At 38.5% G+C, this 22,091-nt stretch overlaps 1 protein-coding gene across 2 annotated transcripts in view; it reads right to left on the minus strand.

Annotated features, from left to right (window-relative positions):
• LOC132392240 (protein boule-like) overlaps positions 1–22,091 on the minus strand; it is a 98,119-nt gene that overhangs the window by 53,043 nt on the left and 22,985 nt on the right. For both annotated transcript variants that reach the window (XM_059966076.1, XM_059966077.1), the window contains exons 5-7: positions 5,158–5,233; positions 4,243–4,370; positions 933–1,013 (exon numbers count right to left, since the gene is read on the minus strand). In XM_059966076.1, coding sequence (XP_059822059.1) covers positions 933–1,013; positions 4,243–4,370; positions 5,158–5,233 — 285 coding nt within the window. The remainder of the gene's footprint in view (positions 1–932; positions 1,014–4,242; positions 4,371–5,157; positions 5,234–22,091) is intronic.

Below are 22,091 nucleotides of genomic sequence, written 5' to 3' on the forward strand. Positions count from 1 at the left end.
GCAGGATTACATCTGTTCAAAATGTTGACAATAGGGATGAGCAACAAATGCAATCAATGGTGTTCATATTCAGAAAGGTGAATAAGCCTAAAAGGGTGCTGTCATCTGTGAATGGTCCTTTCAAATACCAGAGATAGGGATTGGAATGGTTTCTCCCAGTTGTTCCTTGTGTGAGTTAAAGTTATTAATTGAATTGCTGCAATCAAATTTGGCAGCACTGGCATCGAACCAGTGTTACACATATATCCAACATGTGGAAATGCTACCATTCCCAAAATAATGGATAACATAATTGCACTGATACTAGATAGAACACCGGGGGTCCCTAAACAACAGAAATGAAACACATAATCATAATATTTTAGGAGATTGTGATACATGTTGCTCTTAATCAATTAAAATGAGTGAAAATCTGTTAACAGAAATTTGACATTATACCACTGCATTTGATATTTCTTCCAAAGCTCCTAAAATAGCATAAATTTGTGCAATCTAATCTCAAAAAAAAAAAACGTCAAAGTAAACTTATCAAAGTACATATGTCACTATATACTACCTTGAAGGATTTACAATAATAAATACAATAAAATTCATGAAAACTATACTTGAACAAAAACTGACAAATCAACCAATGTGCAATATAAGGCAAATAGTGCAAATAAAAATAAGTAAATAAATAATACTGAGATCATGAGTTGTAGAGTCCTTGAAAGTGCACTTGCACATTGTGGAACCAGTTCAGAATTGAGGTGAGTGGAATTATCCATGATGGTTCAGAAGCCTGATTTTAAGGGTAATATTCCTGAACCTGGTGGTGTGTGATCAAAGGCTCCTGTACCCCTTGTCCCATGGCAGTAGATCATTTAAAACATTAAAACATTCATTTAGTGCCTCACTATATAGATAATGTACCGTTTGTTAGAAATTCCTACCTGATAATGGTATGTTGGCTGTTGGTAAATTGGCTGAGCTTGATGAGTCACCATTACTGGTGAACTAGAAATAGAGCGAGGCTGATGGAGTAGAACAGTAAGCAGTTTCATAAAAGATGACACAAACAACATAACACAATTGGAAGATTTCATATTATCAGAATCCCTCCAAAAGGTAGTTTCTCCTCCCCATATCTAAGCAAATTATAAAATTGTAGAATATTATGGGTTCATAACAGATTATTTAATCAATTCAAATATATGTACTCATTCCCCAAATTTTGCATAACATTTTCCCTTATAAAGTTCTTTTCAAAAATTCTAATCACCATGACCTCCTCCCACCTTATTTTCCATTTGTCTAAGATTTCCATTTTGTATCTTTTCATGGTTTTCTCATTGTTTATTACCAAACTATTGACATTAATATCTATCAGATATTTTATGATGCAAATTAACACCTCTGCCATTTCAGTCATCAGCAAATATTACTATTATCTAATCCTAGAGCCTTTCTCATTTATGTTTAATTACATTAATTCCTTGTTCTTTAGAAGTGACAGGATCTAAACGAACTTTTCCAAGCAAACCCATCCCATATTGAGCTGACATTGCAGCTAAAAGGTGCATTTCCCTGGCTCTTTGTGTTTAACAAGAATATGGTGTAACTCATTCCTGCAGGTTTGTTCATGGGTCATCAAACAGTGTCATTATCAGGAGTTAGAGAAAAATTGAAGCAGACCTCATGGCAAAATTCATTTCCTCATTTTACTAACATTTGACATTAAGACTTGCTTCAGCTTCTTATCACAAATTCTTCAAAATAATGTCAGTGTCCTCATCATCTGTTTGAGGAGATCCGACTATTCTATATTCAATGTAGATTTCTATGTCCATATTTATAATGGAAACCATCTGTGCATTTTGGCAATCTGGCCTTTTAGGTGGCTTTTTTCTTCAGGCGATGCTCAAAATAGTTTGAAAACCCAAAAAACGTGACATTTTCATGCAGTAAAACAGTGTTTATCTGAGTTCTCAGTGTTATTCCCATTGTTGATATAAAGTAAAACTCTGAAATCTGAGTGGTTGGTTGTATGTTACTTCAAGAATTCAAACAGGCACTTCCCACTACTGGTTATGCTTTATCGCTAACGCAATTTCCAACATGAGACATGCATAAAGTCTTGCAGACAACTTGATGGGAAGAAGTGTAGTTGAGCTTTCCATGGGAATCAGTAGGTTTGTGGAAGATGTCAATTGGATATAATCTGTCTCCAAAGAGAAAGAGACCAAAAAAGGGGAGAAAATGTTGGTGGTGAACCAAGAGAATTTGAGGGCAGAAAGAAAGTCAATAATGAAGTTTATGAATTGATGAGCTTCACATGGGTATAAAAAGTGGCCCCAATGCAGTCATCAAAGTAGCAGAAAGAGAGTTGGAGAGTGTTGTCAGGATCATGGATTGTCCCAAACAGCCAATGAAAAAACAGGCATAACTGGGGCCCATGCCAAGAGCCAGAGCTACATTAGAGAAAGTTGGAAGTCAGAAAGAGAAGTTGTTGAGGGCAAGTACCAGTTCTGCCAGATGGAGGGTGGTGGTAGTGGAGGGGATTGGATGGGTTTGTTATCCACAAAGAAATGAGAGCCCAGAAGCCTTCCTAAAGAGGGATAGAAGTGTACAGGGACTCTACATTCATGTTGAAAATGAACTGGTTGGAACCAGGAAACTGAAAGTTTTTGGAACTGGTGCAGAGCATGAGAGCTATCATAGATGTAGGTGGAAAAGAATTCTATGGGATGGGGGAGTTAAACAAGATGGATTCAGATGTGAGAACATGAGTTCGGTAGGGCAAGAGCAAGCAGAAACAATGGAGCTACCAGCAGTCTGGCTCATGAATCTTGTGCAAAAGGTAGAAACAGTTGGTATGGGGTTGGGGAAAAATAAGGTTGGAGGCTGTGGAGGGGAGACCTCTGCAGTGATGGGATTGGTGATGGTGAGGGAGATGGTGGCCTGATCATTCTTAATGGGGTCCTGCTTCAGAGGTAAGAGGAAGTGTCCAAGTGGAGCTGCCTGACCACTGCAACGTAGAGTTAATCCGGCAGACTACAAAGGCACTTGCCCTTTAAATCACTCAGGTGTAAGCCTTCAGCTTCTGGTAAGTAACTTGTCTCCCTTTGGTCCCCAATACTTTGCACATTGATAGAACACAACGATTATTGTAAATATTATTTAGAACAAGCTCATTAACTATCTCTGGAATACTTGTGGTACCCTCTACCACAAAGACTGGTGCAAAATACTGTTACAAACCTATCTGCCATTTCCCTGTTTCCTGTGTGACAGGGTCCTGAATTACCCCTATGAACTGTGTTTTTGAAAAGAGAGAGAGAGTAGTTATTCAACCCTGGACACCCTGTTATTAAGAGAGAGGGAGACAAAGACTGTTTGGAGATGGTGTTATGGTTTCTCTGCAAGCTTGTTTTGAATATACAATGACACTGCCTGCTTTTGAGTTTTTGCAGAGAAAGAGCAACCAGCAGCTCATGGGTCGCCATGGTGACTGAGGGCGGCGTTATTTGATGGATAGCTGGTTTTGGACTGGACACTGAATGAGCTTTGTTGTGCCCACAGAAAAGGTAGGTTTTGGAGGATCGATCAGTGGCTCTTGCAGTGTGAAAACAGTGTGACCGGTGGGGAGTTATTTGTATGTCCAACCCTCGCCTGGGTTAATAATTCCACCACAGAAGAACAGTCCCCTTTGTGTGTGGTCAGTCAGTGACTTCCAAGGGATTTCAGAGGACAACGAGACAATTGACGGCATCAGCCTACCTGAAGAGTCAAAACTCTCCCTCTCTCTCCATCACTACTCGACTCAATACCACGAACAGAACTGAACTCACCATCATAAGACTGTATCCATTTACCCCTAGCTTGAAGAAGCCTGGATTTTTTATTTCCACACACACACACACACAATCATTGCTAACCCGTTTGATATATCTGCATTTATATTACTGTATTGCATAGCTACTAATAAATAGCATTAGTTTATAGCAATACAAGACTCCACGGTGTTTTCTATTCCTCCTGGTTCTTTAACCTGTCACGGGGTATGTGACACCTGTTACTAATTTCTTTGTCTCACCCTACAAGTGCCTCACACTATCTACACCCTTTTAATATATCTAACTGAAATCCTCCTGTTTGTTTTGCTAGTTTTTTCTCCTAACAAATGTCCATCTTCAATAATTTTTTTCATTTCCTCTACTGCTGGTTCCTGTAAAATTTAAAAAAAAGTATGCATTTACTCACAGGCCAAGTCTGTGGAACAGAAGCAATTTCTGGACTGTGGAAATAAGCCACTCCATTGTGGTATGTATAAGGGTATCCTGTTGAAGTAGTTAAGTACATTGTCCCAGCTGCTGGCATTAAGCTTGTTCCTACTCAACAGGTACAATGTGATTCAGTTAAAAATACTGAGCACTTACTGAAAAAATGCGTAAAGGCTAGTACATAATCTTCTACAGAAAATTTCATACCAGTTCATATACAAGCTGAAAGTTAACAAGTTAACCTAAACTCTCAAAGTCATCCACCTGAGATGATAGCAGTATCAATATAATTCAGCATCACGTGGGTAAAAGATTGCAAGGGAAATTATTTAGAGTACCCTAATTCACTAATGTTAATAGCATTAAAGATACTTAGTGAGACTCATCTTACCCTGGCATGAAACTCATTACAAGTACAATTTGACTGGAAAGAACAAAGCAACAATGTACAAAGCAAAACTTTCAGAAATAGGAAATATAAAGCATGAACAGAATCCCAACGGAATCTCTTAAAGCATTTGCTACTAAATTATGTAAATAAACAAGTAATTTACAAATTAAAAGGAATACACAAATTGAAATTAGTGACATTCTGTTATCAGACTTGGCAAAACTGATTTAAAAAAATCCCAACTCACTATCAATCTCCCCATATCATTATTAATTATCTGTAACCAGCTAGTGAATAGATTCATGGTCTCAACATGAAATTAAACTGTAAATAAAAATGGTTCACAATGAAGCTGTGGATTTTCATCAAAGGCAGTGCACTGTCTCCTTAAGATTTATTAAAGCTGCCTTGAATCTATTTGCTTTTACATCTTTTCATTAGTGCAGTCATTAAATACAGTCCACTGTATTCTTCCCAGAATTACCAATAATATTAAATACATACGTGGTATCCCCACTTGCTGTTTTCTTATTGCAGGACCAATATTCAGTTTTTTATCCTTGTAATTCAACTTTTCTGCCTGAAAACATAAAATTACAAAACTTATTGTCAAATTAAAAAATTGAAGTCATTTACAGAACTAAAAGTATAATTTAATATGAATTTGGAGAGTAAAGCATTTTTTCACCCAGCTATAAATTTCTGAGTATAACATATATACTTATATGTGTAAATTCTTAAGTGTATCCTCCAAAAATTTCTAACCTATTCAATCTAAATTGTACAGACATTACAAAGGTAATAATATTTAGGAGAAAAACAAGATTAAATGTGGATGACTGGATTTGGAAAAAAAAAGAAATCTGAAGCAATTGTGGAAATCAGATTTTATCTTTAAGTACTTCTTGAACCTTACAAAGGATCTCTGTAAAACTGAAGACAAACAGGAACTTACATAACATTAATTTATTTTCCATAGAGTTTGGGTTAAGATAATCATACCAAAATCCTTGGAAGGAGGATGGAGAAAACAGTTTCCAATGATCTCAGATTGACTGGGCTTCAGACAGAATAGTTAGAATCATAGGGTGTTACAGCATGGTTACAGACACTTTGGCCCAATGAGTCCATCCTGACTCAGCTACTCTCAATTTCCTGCATTCGGCACTTATCCCTCATAAGTCCCACTCCTCTATGTACTTATCAGTCCAAGCGCTTCTTAAATTTTACTATCGTACCTGCATCAACCACTTCTGGCAGTTCATTCTATACACTCACCACCCTCATCTACCATTTAGATTACTTCAGAGAAACGCTAAAAAAATTCACCAAGCACGACTTCCAAGGCACAAAGTCATATTGACTGCTAATCAAATTCTTATCTATCCAATGTTGGTAGATCCCGTTCCTTAGAATTCCCTCCAACAACTTCTCTACTATTGATGTCAGGCTGATTAGCCTATCATTCCCTGCTTTGTTAGGTATAGATATCGGAACATCATTCGATAACTTCATCAGTGGCTAACAATAAAGCATATATCTCTGCAAGGGATTCTGTAATTTCTTCTCTAACGCACCCGCAAATTTCGAGGATGCACTCAATCAAAGTGCAGTAAGGCTGTAAATACTCCTTCCTGGTAATATGAATATCCTTCAAAACATCTCCAATTGTTTCCCTTTTCAGCAATCCTCATTTTTTCCCCTCAATAAGCAAAGAGAAATAGTCATTAAAAATCTCATCTTTCTTTTGCAGGTGGCTCTGCTCATCCTGAAAGGGATCAACTCTCACTCTAGTCACCCTGCTAGATTCATCTCATACCCTCTGTACCCTCTTCTTTGCCTTCCTGATTTCCTTAACAGTATCAATCCTTTTCTAGTCATTAAGTTCTAAAACAATACATAAAACACTATTCAACCCTCTGCCAATCAAAAAGAATGCTTGATTTTAGTTGAAATTAATCAATATTGAGCACTTGCCTGAAATAAGCACAGCTGCATGCAGATTTCGTTCACAGGTATAGTTTATTTGGGAAGGCATTAGAAATACCAACCTACAATGTTCTTTATGATCACTCTGAATTGTTTTTGAGTGCTGACAGGAAAAATCCCACTCTTAAATATACTCTAGTACTAATTACAACTAGAATGTAATGTAATCAAGAAGAATAATGCCTGATAAATTTCAAAATCCATCAGCCCAGTCTGTCATAAATGAGAAAATCTGCAAATGCTGGATATCCAAGTAGAACACACAAAATGTAGGAGGAACTCAGCAGGCCAGGCACCATCTATGGAAAAGAGCAAACAGTCAATGCTGCAGGCCGAGACCCTTCATCAGGACTGGAGAAAAAATGATGAAGAGTAAGAATCTCCTTCAATATCATACAGATCTTCCACATCACCAGTCTGAGTGGCATCCGTATCAAAAACAAATGACAGTACTCTTCCAGCACTTAACTGCTTCTTTCAATAACGCCTTAAAGAACTCTTCATGCCTTATTGTTTAGATACAACTCATATAGCTCAGGAAGTTTGGGAGTAAAGAAAATTTATCAACCTGGTCAAGTCAAGTCAAGTCACTTTTTTATTGTCATTTTGACCTGCTGGTACAGTACACTGCAAAAATGAGACAATGTTTCTCAGGACCATGGTGCTACACGGAACAACAGAAAAACTACAATGAACTATGTAAAACAAAAAAAACTACACTAGACTACAGACCTACCCAGGACTGCATAAAGTGCACAAAACAGTGCAGGCATTACAATTAATAATAAACAAGACAATAGGCACAGTAGAGGGCAGTAAGTTGGTGTCAGTCCAGACTCTGGGTACTGAGGAGTCTGATGGCTTGGGAGAAGAAACTGTTACATTGTCTGGTCGTTAGAGTCCAAATGCTTCAGTGCCTTTTTTCAGATGGCAGGAGGGAGAAGAGTTTGTATGAGGGGTACGTGGGGTCCTTCATAATGCTGTTTGCTTTGCGGATGCAGCATGTGGTGTGGTGTAAATGTCTGTAATGGTGGGAAGAAAGACCCCGATGATCTTCTCAGCTGACCTATTTGCTGCAGGGCCTTGCGATCTGAGATGGTGCAATTTCCGAACCAGGCAGTGATGCAGCTGCTCAGGATGCTCTCAATACAACCTCTGTAGAATGTGATGAGGATGGGGGGTGGGAGATGGACTTTCCTCAGCCCTCTGCCAGATGAACACCAAAAAACTTGGCACTCTTAACAATCTCTACTGAGGAGCCATCCATGCTCAGTGGAGAGTGGTCGCTCTGTGCCCCCCTGAAATCAACAATCATCTCTTTTGTTTTGTTCACATTCAGAGACAGGTTGTTGGCTCTGCACCAGTCTGTTAGCCGCTACACCTCCTCTCTGTATGCTGACTCATTGTTCTTGCTGATGAGACCCACCACAGTCGTGTCATCGGTGAACTTGATGATATGGTTTGATCTGTGCGTTGCAGCACAGTCGTGGGTCAGCAGAATGAACAGCAGTGGTTGAGCACACAGCCCTGGGGGGGGGGGGAGGGAGGGTGTGTGCACAGTGTGATGGTGTTGGGAGATACTGCTTCTGATCTGGTCTCCCAGTCAGGAAGTCTAGCATCCAGTTGCAGAGAGAGGTGTCCAGGCCCAATAGGCTCAGCTTTCCAATCAGTTTCTGATGACAGCATTCCAACGTACGTGTCTTTTTTGTCCAGGTGGGTTAGGGCCAGGGGGAAGGTGATGGCAATGGCGTCATCTGTTGAACGGTTGGGACGTTATGCAAACTGCAGGGGTTCCAGTGAGGGGGGCAGCAGGGTCTTGATATGCCTCATGACGAGCCTCTTGAAACACTTCATGATGATGGATGTGAGTGCAACGGGATGGTAGTCATTGAGGCAGGACACTGAAGACTTCTTCGGCATGGGGACGATGGTGGTAGCCTTGAAGCACGTAAGAACGACGGCGCTGTTCAGGGAGATGTTGAAGATGTCAGTGAGAAAGTTGGTAGAGTCGCCATCAGTTGCAGCCTCCCTGAACATGTGCCAGTCAGTGTACTCAAAGCAGTCTTGAAGAGCAGAGATGGCTCCTGCTGGCCAGGTTTTCACCTGCTTCTGAACTGGTCTGAAGCACCTGATGAGTGGTCTGTATGCTGGGATTAGCATAACAGAGATGTGGTCTGAGTAACTGAGGTGGGGGCAGGGCTCTGCCTGGTATGTGTCGGGGATGTTTGTGTAAACAAGGTCCAATGTGTTCTCCCCTGTCGTTGCAAAGTCCACATTCTGATGGAATCTGGGGAGCTCTGACTTGAGTTTGCATGGTTAAAATCTCCAGCAACAATAAACAGTACATCAGGGTGTGTGTTCTGCTGTTCACTAATAGCCCCATACAGTTCACAGAGCACCTCCTTAGCATTAGCACTGGGGGGGGGGGGGGGGATATAGACACCAACTATAAGGACAGTGGTGAATTCCCATAGTAAATAAAACGGTCTGCATCTAATAGTCACAAACTCCACTAGAGATTAGCAGTACCTGGAAACCAGCACAGAGTTCTTGTACCATTCCATATTGATGTAAACACACAAGCCACCACCGCGAGCCTTACCGGAAAGAGTTGCATCCCTGTCCGCTCGAAACAAGTGTATTTACAAAAAGGATCTTGTGCTTCATCTGATCTTCTGAATTTTATTGCATTATGATCCAATCTTTGACAGAAAACAGACTGATTCAAAAACCACCAAATGTTCCGACCTAATTTTGCTCAGAAAAAGGATAGAGGAAGTATTGGAACATCACTGTGGAATGAGATGCATCCACATTAGCAAGTAACAATACTGTCATGGGTACTTTAACAGTTTCTATTTGTATTCAAACTCAGAAAGGAAATAGCATAAATTCCAGTGACAGAAAATACCATCATTTAAATACTGAATTCTAATTACTTATGCACTCGTTCTCTTGAATTACTGGCAAAAAGCCAGAAGCTAACTTTCATACACAATCATCAAACACAATGTAAGTGAACTGTGTTGTTTGGAATAGTACCTTCAGTATAAAGGAATGAAAAAAATAAGAAAACAATTCACAACTCATTTTTTCCTGTTGATTCATCAAACTGTTGAACTGTGTACATATATTTTCCTTCTTGCTAAGCACACGCTTGAAAATGAATGGGCATCGACAGCCAGTAACAGAATTAGACTAGGAGAAACAAATGAGCAATGTTGACATAACTATACACTAATCTAGAGATCTTTGTAAGATTGTTATCACTGAACATCAATATTTTGTTGCTGCGTGAATGAAATCACCGGAGAGAGAGCTACTGGTAGATACAAAGCAGCATCTTTATTCCACAAAACAAGGTACAGCAGGCATCATACGGAGACGCTTTCGCTTTCTGCTGGCCCAATATTTATTTGCTAAACATAAAGGACAATTCCATATTCACAAACTACAGGTGGCCCCCGTTTTTCAAACGTTTGCTTTACGACAGCTCGCTGTTACGAAAGACCTACATTAGTACCTGTTTTTTCCAACCAAAGAGGATTTTTGCTTTTACAAAAAGACACCCGCTTTATACATGTTTATCCTGAGATTTGCAACATATTAAGATTATTAAGGGATTGGACAAGATAGAGGCAGGAAATATGTTCCAGATGCTGGGAGAGTCCAGTACCAGAGGGCATGGTTTGAGAATAAGGGGTAGGTCATTTAGGACAGAGTTAAGGAAAAACTTCTCCCAGGGAGTTGTGGGGGTCTGGAATGCACTGCCTCGGAAGGCAGTGGAGGCCAATTCTCTGGATGCTTTCAAGAAGGAACTAGATAGGTATCTTATGGATAGGGGAATCAAGGGATATAGGGACAAGGCAGGAACTGGGTATTGATAGTAGATGATCAGCCGTGATCTCAGAATGGCGGTGCAGGCTTGAAGGGCCGAATGGTCTACTTCTGCACCTATTGTCTATTGAAAGACTACCATGACTGTGAAGCCGTGCGAGTAGTTGTGTGCGCATGCGTGTACATGCCAATTTTTTTTCTCCAAATCGATTTTGGCTGTCTTCCCGATTTTGATAAGGGAACCTACACTGTACATACAATATTTCTACTTAATATAGGCTGTGTATTTATCATGTCATTCCTGCCCTTACTATGTTTGTGTTATTTTAGGTTTTATGTGTTAATTGGTATGATTTGGTAGGTTATTTTTTGGGTACGGGAACGGCCAAAAAATTTTCCCATATAAATTAATGTTAATTTCTTCTTCGCTTTATGACATTTCGGCTTATGAAAGGTTTCATAAGAACACTCTACCTTTGGATAGTGGGGGGAAACCTGTATAGACAATGCTTTCTTTTGAAACTACGTTCAAACTTCACACCTTCTGATTCACATCCTTCCCACAGACACCAGCATCCTCTGTGGGCTGGGATTCACAGTTTTTAGGAAATGCATTGTTCCAAATTAAATCCACAATTGTCAAGGAATAGAAGACTGGTAGACAAAGACATTTGTTAAATGTAAATGACCTAAACCTAACAATCACCTTAACAGTCCCTTCCCTTGGTCCTCCTGGACAGAAATAAATTTGTACCAGGAAAGGCCAACCTCGGAGGATCTACTCAAATAGGGCAGCAAAAACGCCTTGCCTCAAAAAACCCCAAGTTTGTGTGCCTCGATATCTACTCTAGTATTCCCTAATCGCAACCTACCAAATGTTAAGCAGAGAGGCAGTTCCAGAAATTTGAACAAGTCTTTAGAAATGTGGTTTCTTTCATGTGCCTGTTGGCTCTTTCCCTGCAGGCTAATTGTAGCTTAATCACATTCCTTTGTCTTCACCTTCATTCTCTGGTTGCTGAAACTCTTTCCAGGACCACTCACAGGCCCTCGCATCGACGTAAAGGAAGGGGTTGGGGTGGCCTCTATATAAATGTCTACAAGGACCTCTCCCTGGTGGCACCCCCTTCCAATCTGTCCAGTCGATCACTGGCCCAACCACTGAAAGGGCCCAGCTCCTCTTTGAGACTGACTGCCTTCAGATGTCGTGTGCAGTCTGAAATGCCATCGAAGTTGTGGAACTTGGTGTCTCTACTTTAACTTAAAAATCCCTCCCCATCTATTTTCCAATCTTTTCTATTCTACAAAACCAATCATCTACCTTCAGCAATCAGCCTTCATCATCATCCCACTTTAACATGATATTCACTGTTTTCTGCCTTTGCGTTTCCTCGTTGCATGTTTATATCACAAAGGTCTTCCATGTACTGTGTCATTCTATCCCTGTAAGCCCTAGGCTCCCTGCAACCCGTAATTACCCCATGGTATAACTTCAGTAACATCTGCCTAATATGTGGTGGGGCCACTGCAACTCTTTGCTTCCTGTGTGCCCAGCTCCCATCTGGTTGCTCCTTTGTTCCCTTTCTCTTCTGCCTCCACCTCTTCATATACTTCTGTCGTTTCTTCCTGCGCACTTGCAATTTCAATTGCCTCTTGTTCCTCTGATGCCTTATTCGCAAGTAATGTCTGCCCTCGGAGGGACTGGAAAAACTTTATGTTTCGGAGACAGGCCATTCAGGATTCTTGCAGGGTCCGCCACTATGGGATGCAATCTTGGTAGCCTGTTTTTAATGGATATGATCCATTGGGCTTTACTGGCCATGTAGGCGAGTTAATAGTGGCTGCAGTCTCTCTGCATATCCTTCTTTCACTATACTCACTATACCCTGGACAGCTGTCAGTGCGTCAATTTTTATAGGGTACTGCTTATGGTGTTTATACAGACCTTCCTCTATTTTAACTGGGTTTATCTTTACTCGACCACAATCTTGCTTGTGTGTAGCCCACACTGCTGGGAAGTGCTGACAGAGTAACCCAGAGACGGAGGACGTCACGTGATAACGTAGGATCAAGACGTGGAAATCCAGCTCTCCCATAAAAAAACAGTAAAATAATGTTTAAGTGAAGAAAAGTTAAATACTTTTTTCAAATTACTTATAAACTACTCAGGATTGTCTTAAGATATGTCTCCCAAACAGAAGCAGAAGAAAACTACTACTTTGAAGACAACAAAAGTTGGAAAAGCATCAAGGCCAGCCGTCATGATAGAGCCTTGGACTCAAGTGCATTTTACCTCCGGCGATACAGAACAGGAAACTGTGGCAACATCAACCGTTTCCAAAACAACAGAGCAACAGGAATTGCGCATGCGTGAAGGAAGGGGCATGTGCAAACACGAGCAACCCAAACTACAAATCACAGCTATGATTGGAACTGAAAGTGAAAGTGTTTATGAGGTGGAATCAGATTCTCTGGATAAATCAGACGAAGATGAAGAGACAAACAAAGAGCAACAGGAAGAGGTTGGGGGTGATATTGGAGACATAAAAAAATCTTTGGTGCAAATAATGCATGAATTAAAAGCATTAAAAGTAATAAAAAAGATATTAAAAATATGAAGATTATGTTTGATAAAATAATGAACAGACAGGACAAAATGGACAAGGAAATTAAAAACTTGGAAGAAACAATGAGAGTCACCATTGATAGAGTGAATAAAATGGAAGATAATATTTCTGCCTGGACATCTGAAAGAACGGTTGTTGGAATAAGTGGATGTACTTGAAAATTTTAGCAGATGAAATAATATTAAGATTGTTGGATTTAAAGAAGGTATAGAGGGAGAGGATCCAATACATTTTTTTCAAAAATGGATTCCGGAAATTTTGGAAATGGAATAAGGAACCCAGTTAATTGAAATTGAAAGGGCTCACAGAGCCTTAAGATCAAGACCTCAAGTTGATCAAAACCCACGATCAATCTTGATAAAATGCTTAAGACATCAAGATAAAGAAAAGATCCTGAAGGCGGCTGCCCAACGTGCCAGAAAGAGAAATGGGCCATTGATGATAAAAGGGAAAACAGTTCTTTTCTATCCTGATATAAGTTATTGTGGCGACCCATTTCCTGGCACATCCGAACTGGCTCACAATTAGCCAGCATTCCGGATAAGGGAGATAGCCTATGGGGGTTTTGCAAGCACAGAGCTTTGGAGCCTCTCCGCCACGGGGGGCAGGTTGAGGGAGGCTTAAAAGCAAGGCTGGGTATTTCGAATAAAGTTTTTCCTTCGACTGCAGTTACCAACTCCGTGCCGTAATTTTAGCGCTGCGTGTAGCACACCGCTATATTATGACCTTTTGAAGAGAAAGAAGGAATTTAACCCAGTGAAAAAAGTTTTATGGGAAAAGGGTTATAAACTTATATTGCGCCACCCAGCAACCCTGATAATTTTTTTGGATGACGGAAAAAGAAGATTTTTTTACTGATTATCGGAATGTGGAAGAATTTGCACAAGAACTCCCAAATATTTGCTAACCACAGCCAAAGATTTAAAAGTGAAATGGATTAAAGATGAAGACAGAGACAGTGAATGTTGATGGATGTTTAAGGACAGAAGAATATTTAAATATATTCTTAATTATATGATACAGGGGGAGAAAGGGAAAAATTTGAGAAATATTAATCGAGAGTAGTGATATTATTTTTTCTTCTCATAGATACTTTTTTATGTTACGGGGGAGCTGGAGGAACTTCAGATGGATTGCTATGGGATTCACGGAGGGGTTGTATTGTAATGTTGTGTTTTTTTTTATTCACAACATTAGTAGGGGGTATTTTTTTTTCTTTATAATTTATTTTTCTTTAATCTTTCTTTCTTTGCCTGGACAATCCCGGGGGAGGGAGACACATAGCAACACTGAGAATTTTAAAAAGATTCCACAAGGTACTACGAAAGTTGAAAGTTAGGTATTACTATAGACTGGAATAACCCTGTTAAAAATAATGACTAATCTGCTGAATTTTTAAAGTTTTAATGTTAATGGGCTTAATGGACCGGTGAAAAGAAAAAAGAATTTTAACATATATTAAGAAAATGAAAATAGATATACCTTTTTAACAAGAAACACGCTTAACAGAGATAGAACATCAGAAATTAAAGACAGATTGGGTCGGAAATGTTATTGCAGCTTCATTTAATTCAAAGGTGAGGGGAGTTGCAATTTTGGTTAATAAGACTTTACCAATTAAAATACAAAATGTATTAATTGATTCTGTGGGGCAATATGTAAGTATACATTGTCAAATTTTTTCAGAACTATGGACTCATGAATATTTATGCACTAAATGAAAATGACGTAAAATTTATACAAGGGGCCTTTTTGAATTTGGCTGATGCACATGACAAAATATTAATAGGTGGAGATTTTAATTTTTGTCTAGACCCAGTTTTAGACAGATCAACAAAGGTTGTTACAAAATCTAAAGTAGCAAAATTAACCTTATCATTGATGAAAGATTTAAATTTGATTGATATATGGAGAAGAATTAATCCAAAAGAAAGACATTATTCATTTTATTCAAATAGACATAAAACTTATTCAAGGATAGATTTTTTCCTATTATCAATGAATATTCAAGACAGAGTGAAAAATATGGAATATAAAGCAAGAATATTGTCAGATCATTTCCCCTTGACAATAACAATGATGGATAAAGAGGAATCAATTTACAGATGGAGAGTTAATTCAATATTTTTAAAACGTCAAGATTTTTGTGATTTCAAGAAAAAGCAGATTTTTTTTTAGATACAAATTTACATTTAGTTGATGATAAAGTTATAGTATGGGAAGCAATGAAGGCATATTTGAGAGGCCAGATAATGTTATACTTCTAAAATTAAGAAGGAATATATGGTAGAAATAGATCAATTGGAAAAAGAGATTACAAAATTAGAAAAAGAATCTCAAAGATATATGACAGAAGAAAAACGAAGACAACAAGAAGTTACAATATAATACACTTCAGACATACCAAACAGAAAACATAGATATTACGAACTAGGTGAAAGATCACACAAGGTTCTTGCTTGGCAGTTAAAAACAGACCAGATTTCCAAAACGATAAATGCAATTAGAACAAGTGTAAATAAAATTACTTACAAACCTTTAGAAATTAATGAAACTTTTAAGAATTTTTATTCTGAACTGTATCAATCAGAATCACAAAATGATAATGTTGAGATAGAAAGGGTTTTATCACAAATAACTCTTCCAAAATTGAAATTGGAAGAACAGAAGGGATAAGATATGCCTTTTACATAAAAAGCGGTCGAAGAAGCTCTAGGATCACTTCAGAGTAATAAATCCCCAGGAGAAGATGGTTTTCCGCCCAAATTTTATAAAAAGTTTAAAGATTTACTAATTCCTCCTTTTATGGAGTTAATACACCAAGCGGAAAGAATGCATAAACTTCCAGAATCTTTTTCGACAGCTATTTTAATAGTATTGCCAAAAAAAGATAGAGATATTTTAAAGCCAACATCATTTCGACCTATTTCTTTGTTGAATACTGACTATAAAATAATAGCAAAAATTTTATCTAATAGATTATCTAAATACTTACCAAAATTAATACATACGGATCAAACAGGATTTATCAAAAATAGACAATCGGCAGATAATGTAACTCGGTTACTTAGCATAATTCATTTAACACAAAAGAGGGAGGAAATCAGTGTGGCAGTTGCCTTAGATGCAGAAAAAGCATTTGATAGATTGGAATGGGATTTTTTATTTAAGGTATTGGAAAAATATGGATTAGGAGTATCTTTTATAAAATGGATTAAAACCTTAAATACTAATCCAAAAGCTGAAGTAGTGACAAATGGTCAAATTTCAACATCATTTCAGTTAACAAGGTCAACTAGACAAGGTTGTCCATTATCACCTGCTTTATTTGTGTTGGCAATAGAACATTAGCTGAATTAATTAGAATGGACCCAGATATTATGTGTTTCAGAGTTAAGCAGGAGGAATATAAGAGTAATTTATTTGCTGACGATATTTTGCTTTATTTAACAAACCCATTGTATTTGCTGCATAAATTATCTTCTAGATTGGAAGAATATGGGAAAATATCATGCTACAAAATAAATTGGGATAAAAGTGAAATTCTACCCTTTACTAAAGGAGATTATAGTCAATGTCGACTAATAACTCAATTTAGATGGCAGATAAATGGTATTAAATATTTAGGTATAAGAGTTGATAATGATATAAAGAATTTATATAAATTAAATTACTTACCATTATTGAAAAAAATTCAAGATGATCTTGATAAATGGATTACATTACCAATAACATTAGTAGGCAGAGTAAATGCTGTAAAAATTAATATAGTCCCTAGATTACAATATTTATTCCAAACACTACCAATACAATTACCGCAGAAGTTTTTTCACGAGTTAAATAAATGTGTGAGGAAGTTCCTTTGGAAAGGCAAGATGTCAAGAATATTGTTGAAAAAACTGACATGGAAATTTGACCTAGGAGGGTTACAACTTCCAAACTTTAAGAATTATTATAAAGCAAATCAACTTAGATTTATTGCATTTTTTTTGATGAAGATAAACTGGCATGGATTAGAATAGAATTAGATAAAATAGGAGAAAATATACCAGAAGATTTTATATATAATTGGGAATCTAAATGGATACAGGAAAAGAAAGAATCTCCTATATTAAAACATTTGATTGATTTATGGAATAAATGTTGATGATGAGATAAAGAAATCTTTATTAGCTAAGAGACCTTTAATTCAAAATAAACTTATTCCTTTTACAATGGATAACCAACTTTTATACAATTGGTTTCAAAAAGCGATTAGATATATAGGAGATTGTTTTGAAGGAGGTATATTAATGTCATTTGATCAATTAAAGAATAAATACAAAATATCAAACAACACTCTTTTTTGCTATTTCCAATGAAGGGCTTATTTAAGAGATAAATTGGGTCAAACAATGTTATTGCCGAAACCTAATGAAATGGAAACTTTAATTCAAAAAGGAAAAATTAAAAAAATTATTTCTTGTATGTATAGTTTGATTCAAAAACAGGCAATTAAAAAGTCAAGACAAAAATGGGAAGCTGATTTGAATATCAAAAATTGAAGAAGCAGATTGATCAAGACTATGTCTTGACAGTATGACAAATACAACAAATATCCGGTTAAGATTAGTGCAATATAATTTTTTACATCAATTATATATGACACCACAAAAAATAAATAAATTAAACTCAAATTTATCTGATCAATGTTTCCGATGTAATCAAGAAATTAGTACTTTTTTACACTCTACTTGGTCTTGTTTTAAAATTCAACCTTTTTGGACAAATTTAAGAGTTTTATTGGAACAAATTATTGGAACACAACTTCCACATAATCTAACATTATTTTTACTAGGTGATATTGAAGGGGTAAAACCGAAATCCAAACTGAATAAATATCAGAAAGAATTCATAAAAATTGCACTGGCAGTAGCCAAAAAGGCTATTGCAGTTACTTGGAAATCGGATTCATACTTTAAGTATAGATCGTTGGAAGAATGAAATTTTCAGCTGCATTCCACTTGAAAAAATTACTTATGAGATAAATATGAAATATTTCTGAAAATTTGGCGCCCTTATTTACAAAAGATAGGATTAAATACATAAGTGCTCCGAAGATAAAATTATTGGTTATTTGGGGAAAGAAGTAAATATATATACTAAAGCTATTATGAACTCCGTGGAGCATGTGGGGATCTTCCGATATCCAGGCATTCTTTCTTTCTTTCGTTTTTCTCTTTCTACAGGATATGTTAGGGGGGAGGGGGGAAGGGTTGATAATTTTTTTTTCCTTCTGTAACCATTTGAAAATTCAATTAAAAAAATTTATTTATAAAAAAAGTAACCCAGACACCATTCTGGCTCCAGACTCTGGTGATTGGGGCAGCTGCAACTATGCTAGCCAGTTTGTGTATTCTGTTGGTTGTATGCGTTCGCCGCCCGACTTGTCCATATTATTTCTCCCTTTCACGAATCTAGAACAGCTCCTGCTTCCCTTAGGATGTCTATTCCAAGGATAGAGCCCTTGATATTTGGACATACCCAGAAATACACTGGAAGCTGTACTCCCCCAATTTCGAGTACTCAAGACTCACTTCTTTCTGCTTTCACTGTTTTCCCTCCTACGCCCCAAATATAAATGGCCTGTCTGGTTGTTGGCAAGGGTAGGTCTGTTATTGATACTGATGCCCCTGGGTCACTTACCGCATTGCCCCCCCCCCCCAACAATGCAGTTGTGTACATCTGCGGTTCACCAGCACTGGCAGTGGGGCCCATCGCCATATCTTTTTCTGACCTAGGAGCAGTCTTTGCTAGCTCTTTGATCTGATCGATGGTCAGACTGGGCACCAATGGGATGAGAGACTATGTGGCTGCTGTGACGTTCACCTGTTTTTCTTTCCTCTTTTTGGACACTGCCTCCAAGCATGTCACAATAGGCCGGACCTGTAGCATATCAACTCCTTTACCCTCCCACGTCTATTCCAGCAATTCCTTGCTTTATGCCCTGGCTGCCGGCAAGCAAATCAAACTCTCTGGGACATCACAGCAGCTGCATCTACTATAGTCACTTCACGATTTCTCTTGCACTTTCTTTAGTCTATCTCACTGGCCCATGAAACTATCGCAGAGTAGGTTGACCCCACTGTTATGCCTTAGTCTAAAACTTCCTGATCGGCTGAGCTCAGGCCTTCCTACAGCATTTTCAAGAAGACTTGGTCATCCCTCCCTGGATTATCCAACCCTGAATGCTCCTCATATGCTTGATATTTACATTCTGCATAATCCATGGCCATCTCATAAACTTTTTGAATCACTGCCATTATTGTTCCCCAGTTACTCACACCTCCCCCCAGTCGCTGCCTCACTTCCCCTTTAAAGAGGGTATGTTTCTTCATTGATGGCGTTCCTGATAGTTGCTCAGGTACCATCCCGCATCCCCCATCCCCTGGGTCATCTTTGCTTTTACCAACATGTGTATATCCTTAGGGTGTACCTGGTGAATTTCAACCATGTCCTCGAGCTTATGCCAGAAGTCTGAATTCCCACATGTGACTTTAAGTGGGGGCAACTCTGACAAAATGCTCTGTTTCTCGATGTTTGGCAGAATCTCAAATGGCTATGTAGAGGGTATAGGTGAAGGGCTTATGAATGTTCGTAATCATTGTCAAGGGCTGGTTTGAATCATCAGGGTTCTCAACCTAACGTAGCTTGATATCAATAGGTGCCATCCCGACAGATATATCTGGGTAAAACCTCTCCCTGAAATACCTCCACACTAATTCCTGCACAACGCAAAATAAAAAAGATAGGTACCAGTTAAACCACACGTACTTAAAACTGCAGAGTAGGTACTCTGCAATCTGCCACTTTTGAGCACCTGAACTCAATATGCCTGCAGTATTCCTTTGCATCACACTTGCAAAACATACACTAAAATGCAGCTCCCCAAACGAGTTTACACACCCTCTCTCTGTTGTCCCGAACCATTGGCAACCATCCTTCGCAACTGGTGGTTCTCTTGTCAAGTTAACACACAAAGTTTCATCACTTACATAAATACACATTCACGTGCACATTGGTTTTATATCTACCAGTTCAGTTCTCCGCATTCGTGATATCTTGTGTTCCCGTGTACCACCGACCCAAACAGATCCAAGTGAGAGTGCTATCTTAGAAAATGCTCACCCACTTAGACTGCTAAGATCGCTGGTCACACGATGGATCATGAAGGTATCCCATTACTGACACCAAATGTTGTTATGTGAATGAAATCACCAGAGAGAGAGAATTACTGAATTACTGAGAGAGAATTTTCTTTATTAGACAAAACAAGGTATAGCAGGGATCATAAGGACTCCTTTGGTGGAAGGGTTTGCTGGCCCAACATGGGACTCGATATATATTTGCTAAACACAAAGGACAATTTCATATTTACAAAGTATAAACAATGCTTTCTTTCAAAATTACATGCAAACTTCGCACCTTCTGGTTCACATCCATCCCACAGATGCCAGCATCGTCTGTGGACTGGGATTCACAGCTTTTTGGAAATACATTGTTCCAAATTAAATCCACAATACATTGTCAAGGAACAGAAGACCAGTAGCCAAAGCCATTTGCTAAATGTAAATAACCTAAATCCAAAAATCTTTAATATTTAATAGGCAACACGAGTGAATCTGCAGATGCTGGAGATAAATAAAAACACAAAATGCTGGCAGAACTCAGCAGGCCAGACAGCATCTATGGGAAGAGGCAGTGACGACGTTTCGGGCCGAAACCCTTCATCAGGAGTGTTTCAACTCCTGAAGAACTTCAGAATGTTTTAAGTCCTAAATAATGCAAAGTCGAGGAATGCTTATAATCTGAATCAGGTGTATTGTCACCGACAGAAATGGTGGAATTTATTGTTTTGCTGCAGTACAGTGCAGACATAACAAATCACTATGCTATAATAAAAAATGTGCAAAATAGAGGAATAGTGATATTATGTTCATGTACTGTTCAAAAATTTGAAGGCAGAGGAGTTGAATCTGTTCCTAAAACATTTGAGTGTAGGTCTTCAGGATCCTGTACCTCCTCCCTGATGGTAGTAATGCGAAAAGGACATAATACTTTATGATGAATGCTGCCTTTGGAAGATGCCTTCAATAGCAGGGAGGATTGTGCCCATGATAGAGCTGACTGAATTACAATCCTCTGAAACCCCTTATGATCCCCATGCATTGGCATCTCTATATCAGGTGGTGATGCAACGTCAGAATGCTCTCCAGTGTGCAGAAATCTGCAGGTGTCTTTGGTGACATTCCAAATCTTCTCAAACTCTTAATGAAGCAGAGCTGCTTGTTTGCCTTTGTTATAATTGCTTCAATGTGTTGTGCCCAGGATAGATTGTGAGATATTGAATCCAGGAACTTGAAACTGCTCATCCTTCAGTATGCTGACCCCTCAATGAGGATAGGTGTGTGTTCTCTCAACTTCCCCTTCATGAAGCCTATTATCAATTCCTTGGTCTTTGTGACATTGAGTGCAAAATTATTGTGACACCACTCAACCGGCTGAAGTATTTTTTTCCTATAAACTTTACATAGCCATTTGAGATTCTGCCAACAGCAGTGCCTTTGGCAAATTTATAGAAGGCGTTTGGGCTGTGCTTAGCCATATAGCTATGAGTGTAGACAGTAGAGCACCGGGCTAATAAGGACTCAATTCACCTACCAGCACAACTGATCGGCAGACGCAATAGCCACTGCTCTACATACCGTCCTTACACATCTGGAGAAGGATGTTTATATGAGAATGATGTTCTTGGACTACAATTCAGCATTCAACACCATAGTTCCATCCAGGCTTGACAAGAAGCTCAAGAGACCTTGGCCTTGACTCTACCTTGTGCAGCTGGATCCTGGACTTCCTGTCAGATCGCCAGCAGGTTGTAAGTGTAGGCCCCCTTACTTCCACTCCTCTGACTCGCAATACAGGAGCACCTCAGGGCTGTGTACTAAA

The sequence above is a fragment of the Hypanus sabinus genome, chromosome 4 (genome assembly GCF_030144855.1).
Source record: "Hypanus sabinus isolate sHypSab1 chromosome 4, sHypSab1.hap1, whole genome shotgun sequence".
Taxonomy (NCBI): domain Eukaryota; kingdom Metazoa; phylum Chordata; class Chondrichthyes; order Myliobatiformes; family Dasyatidae; genus Hypanus; species Hypanus sabinus.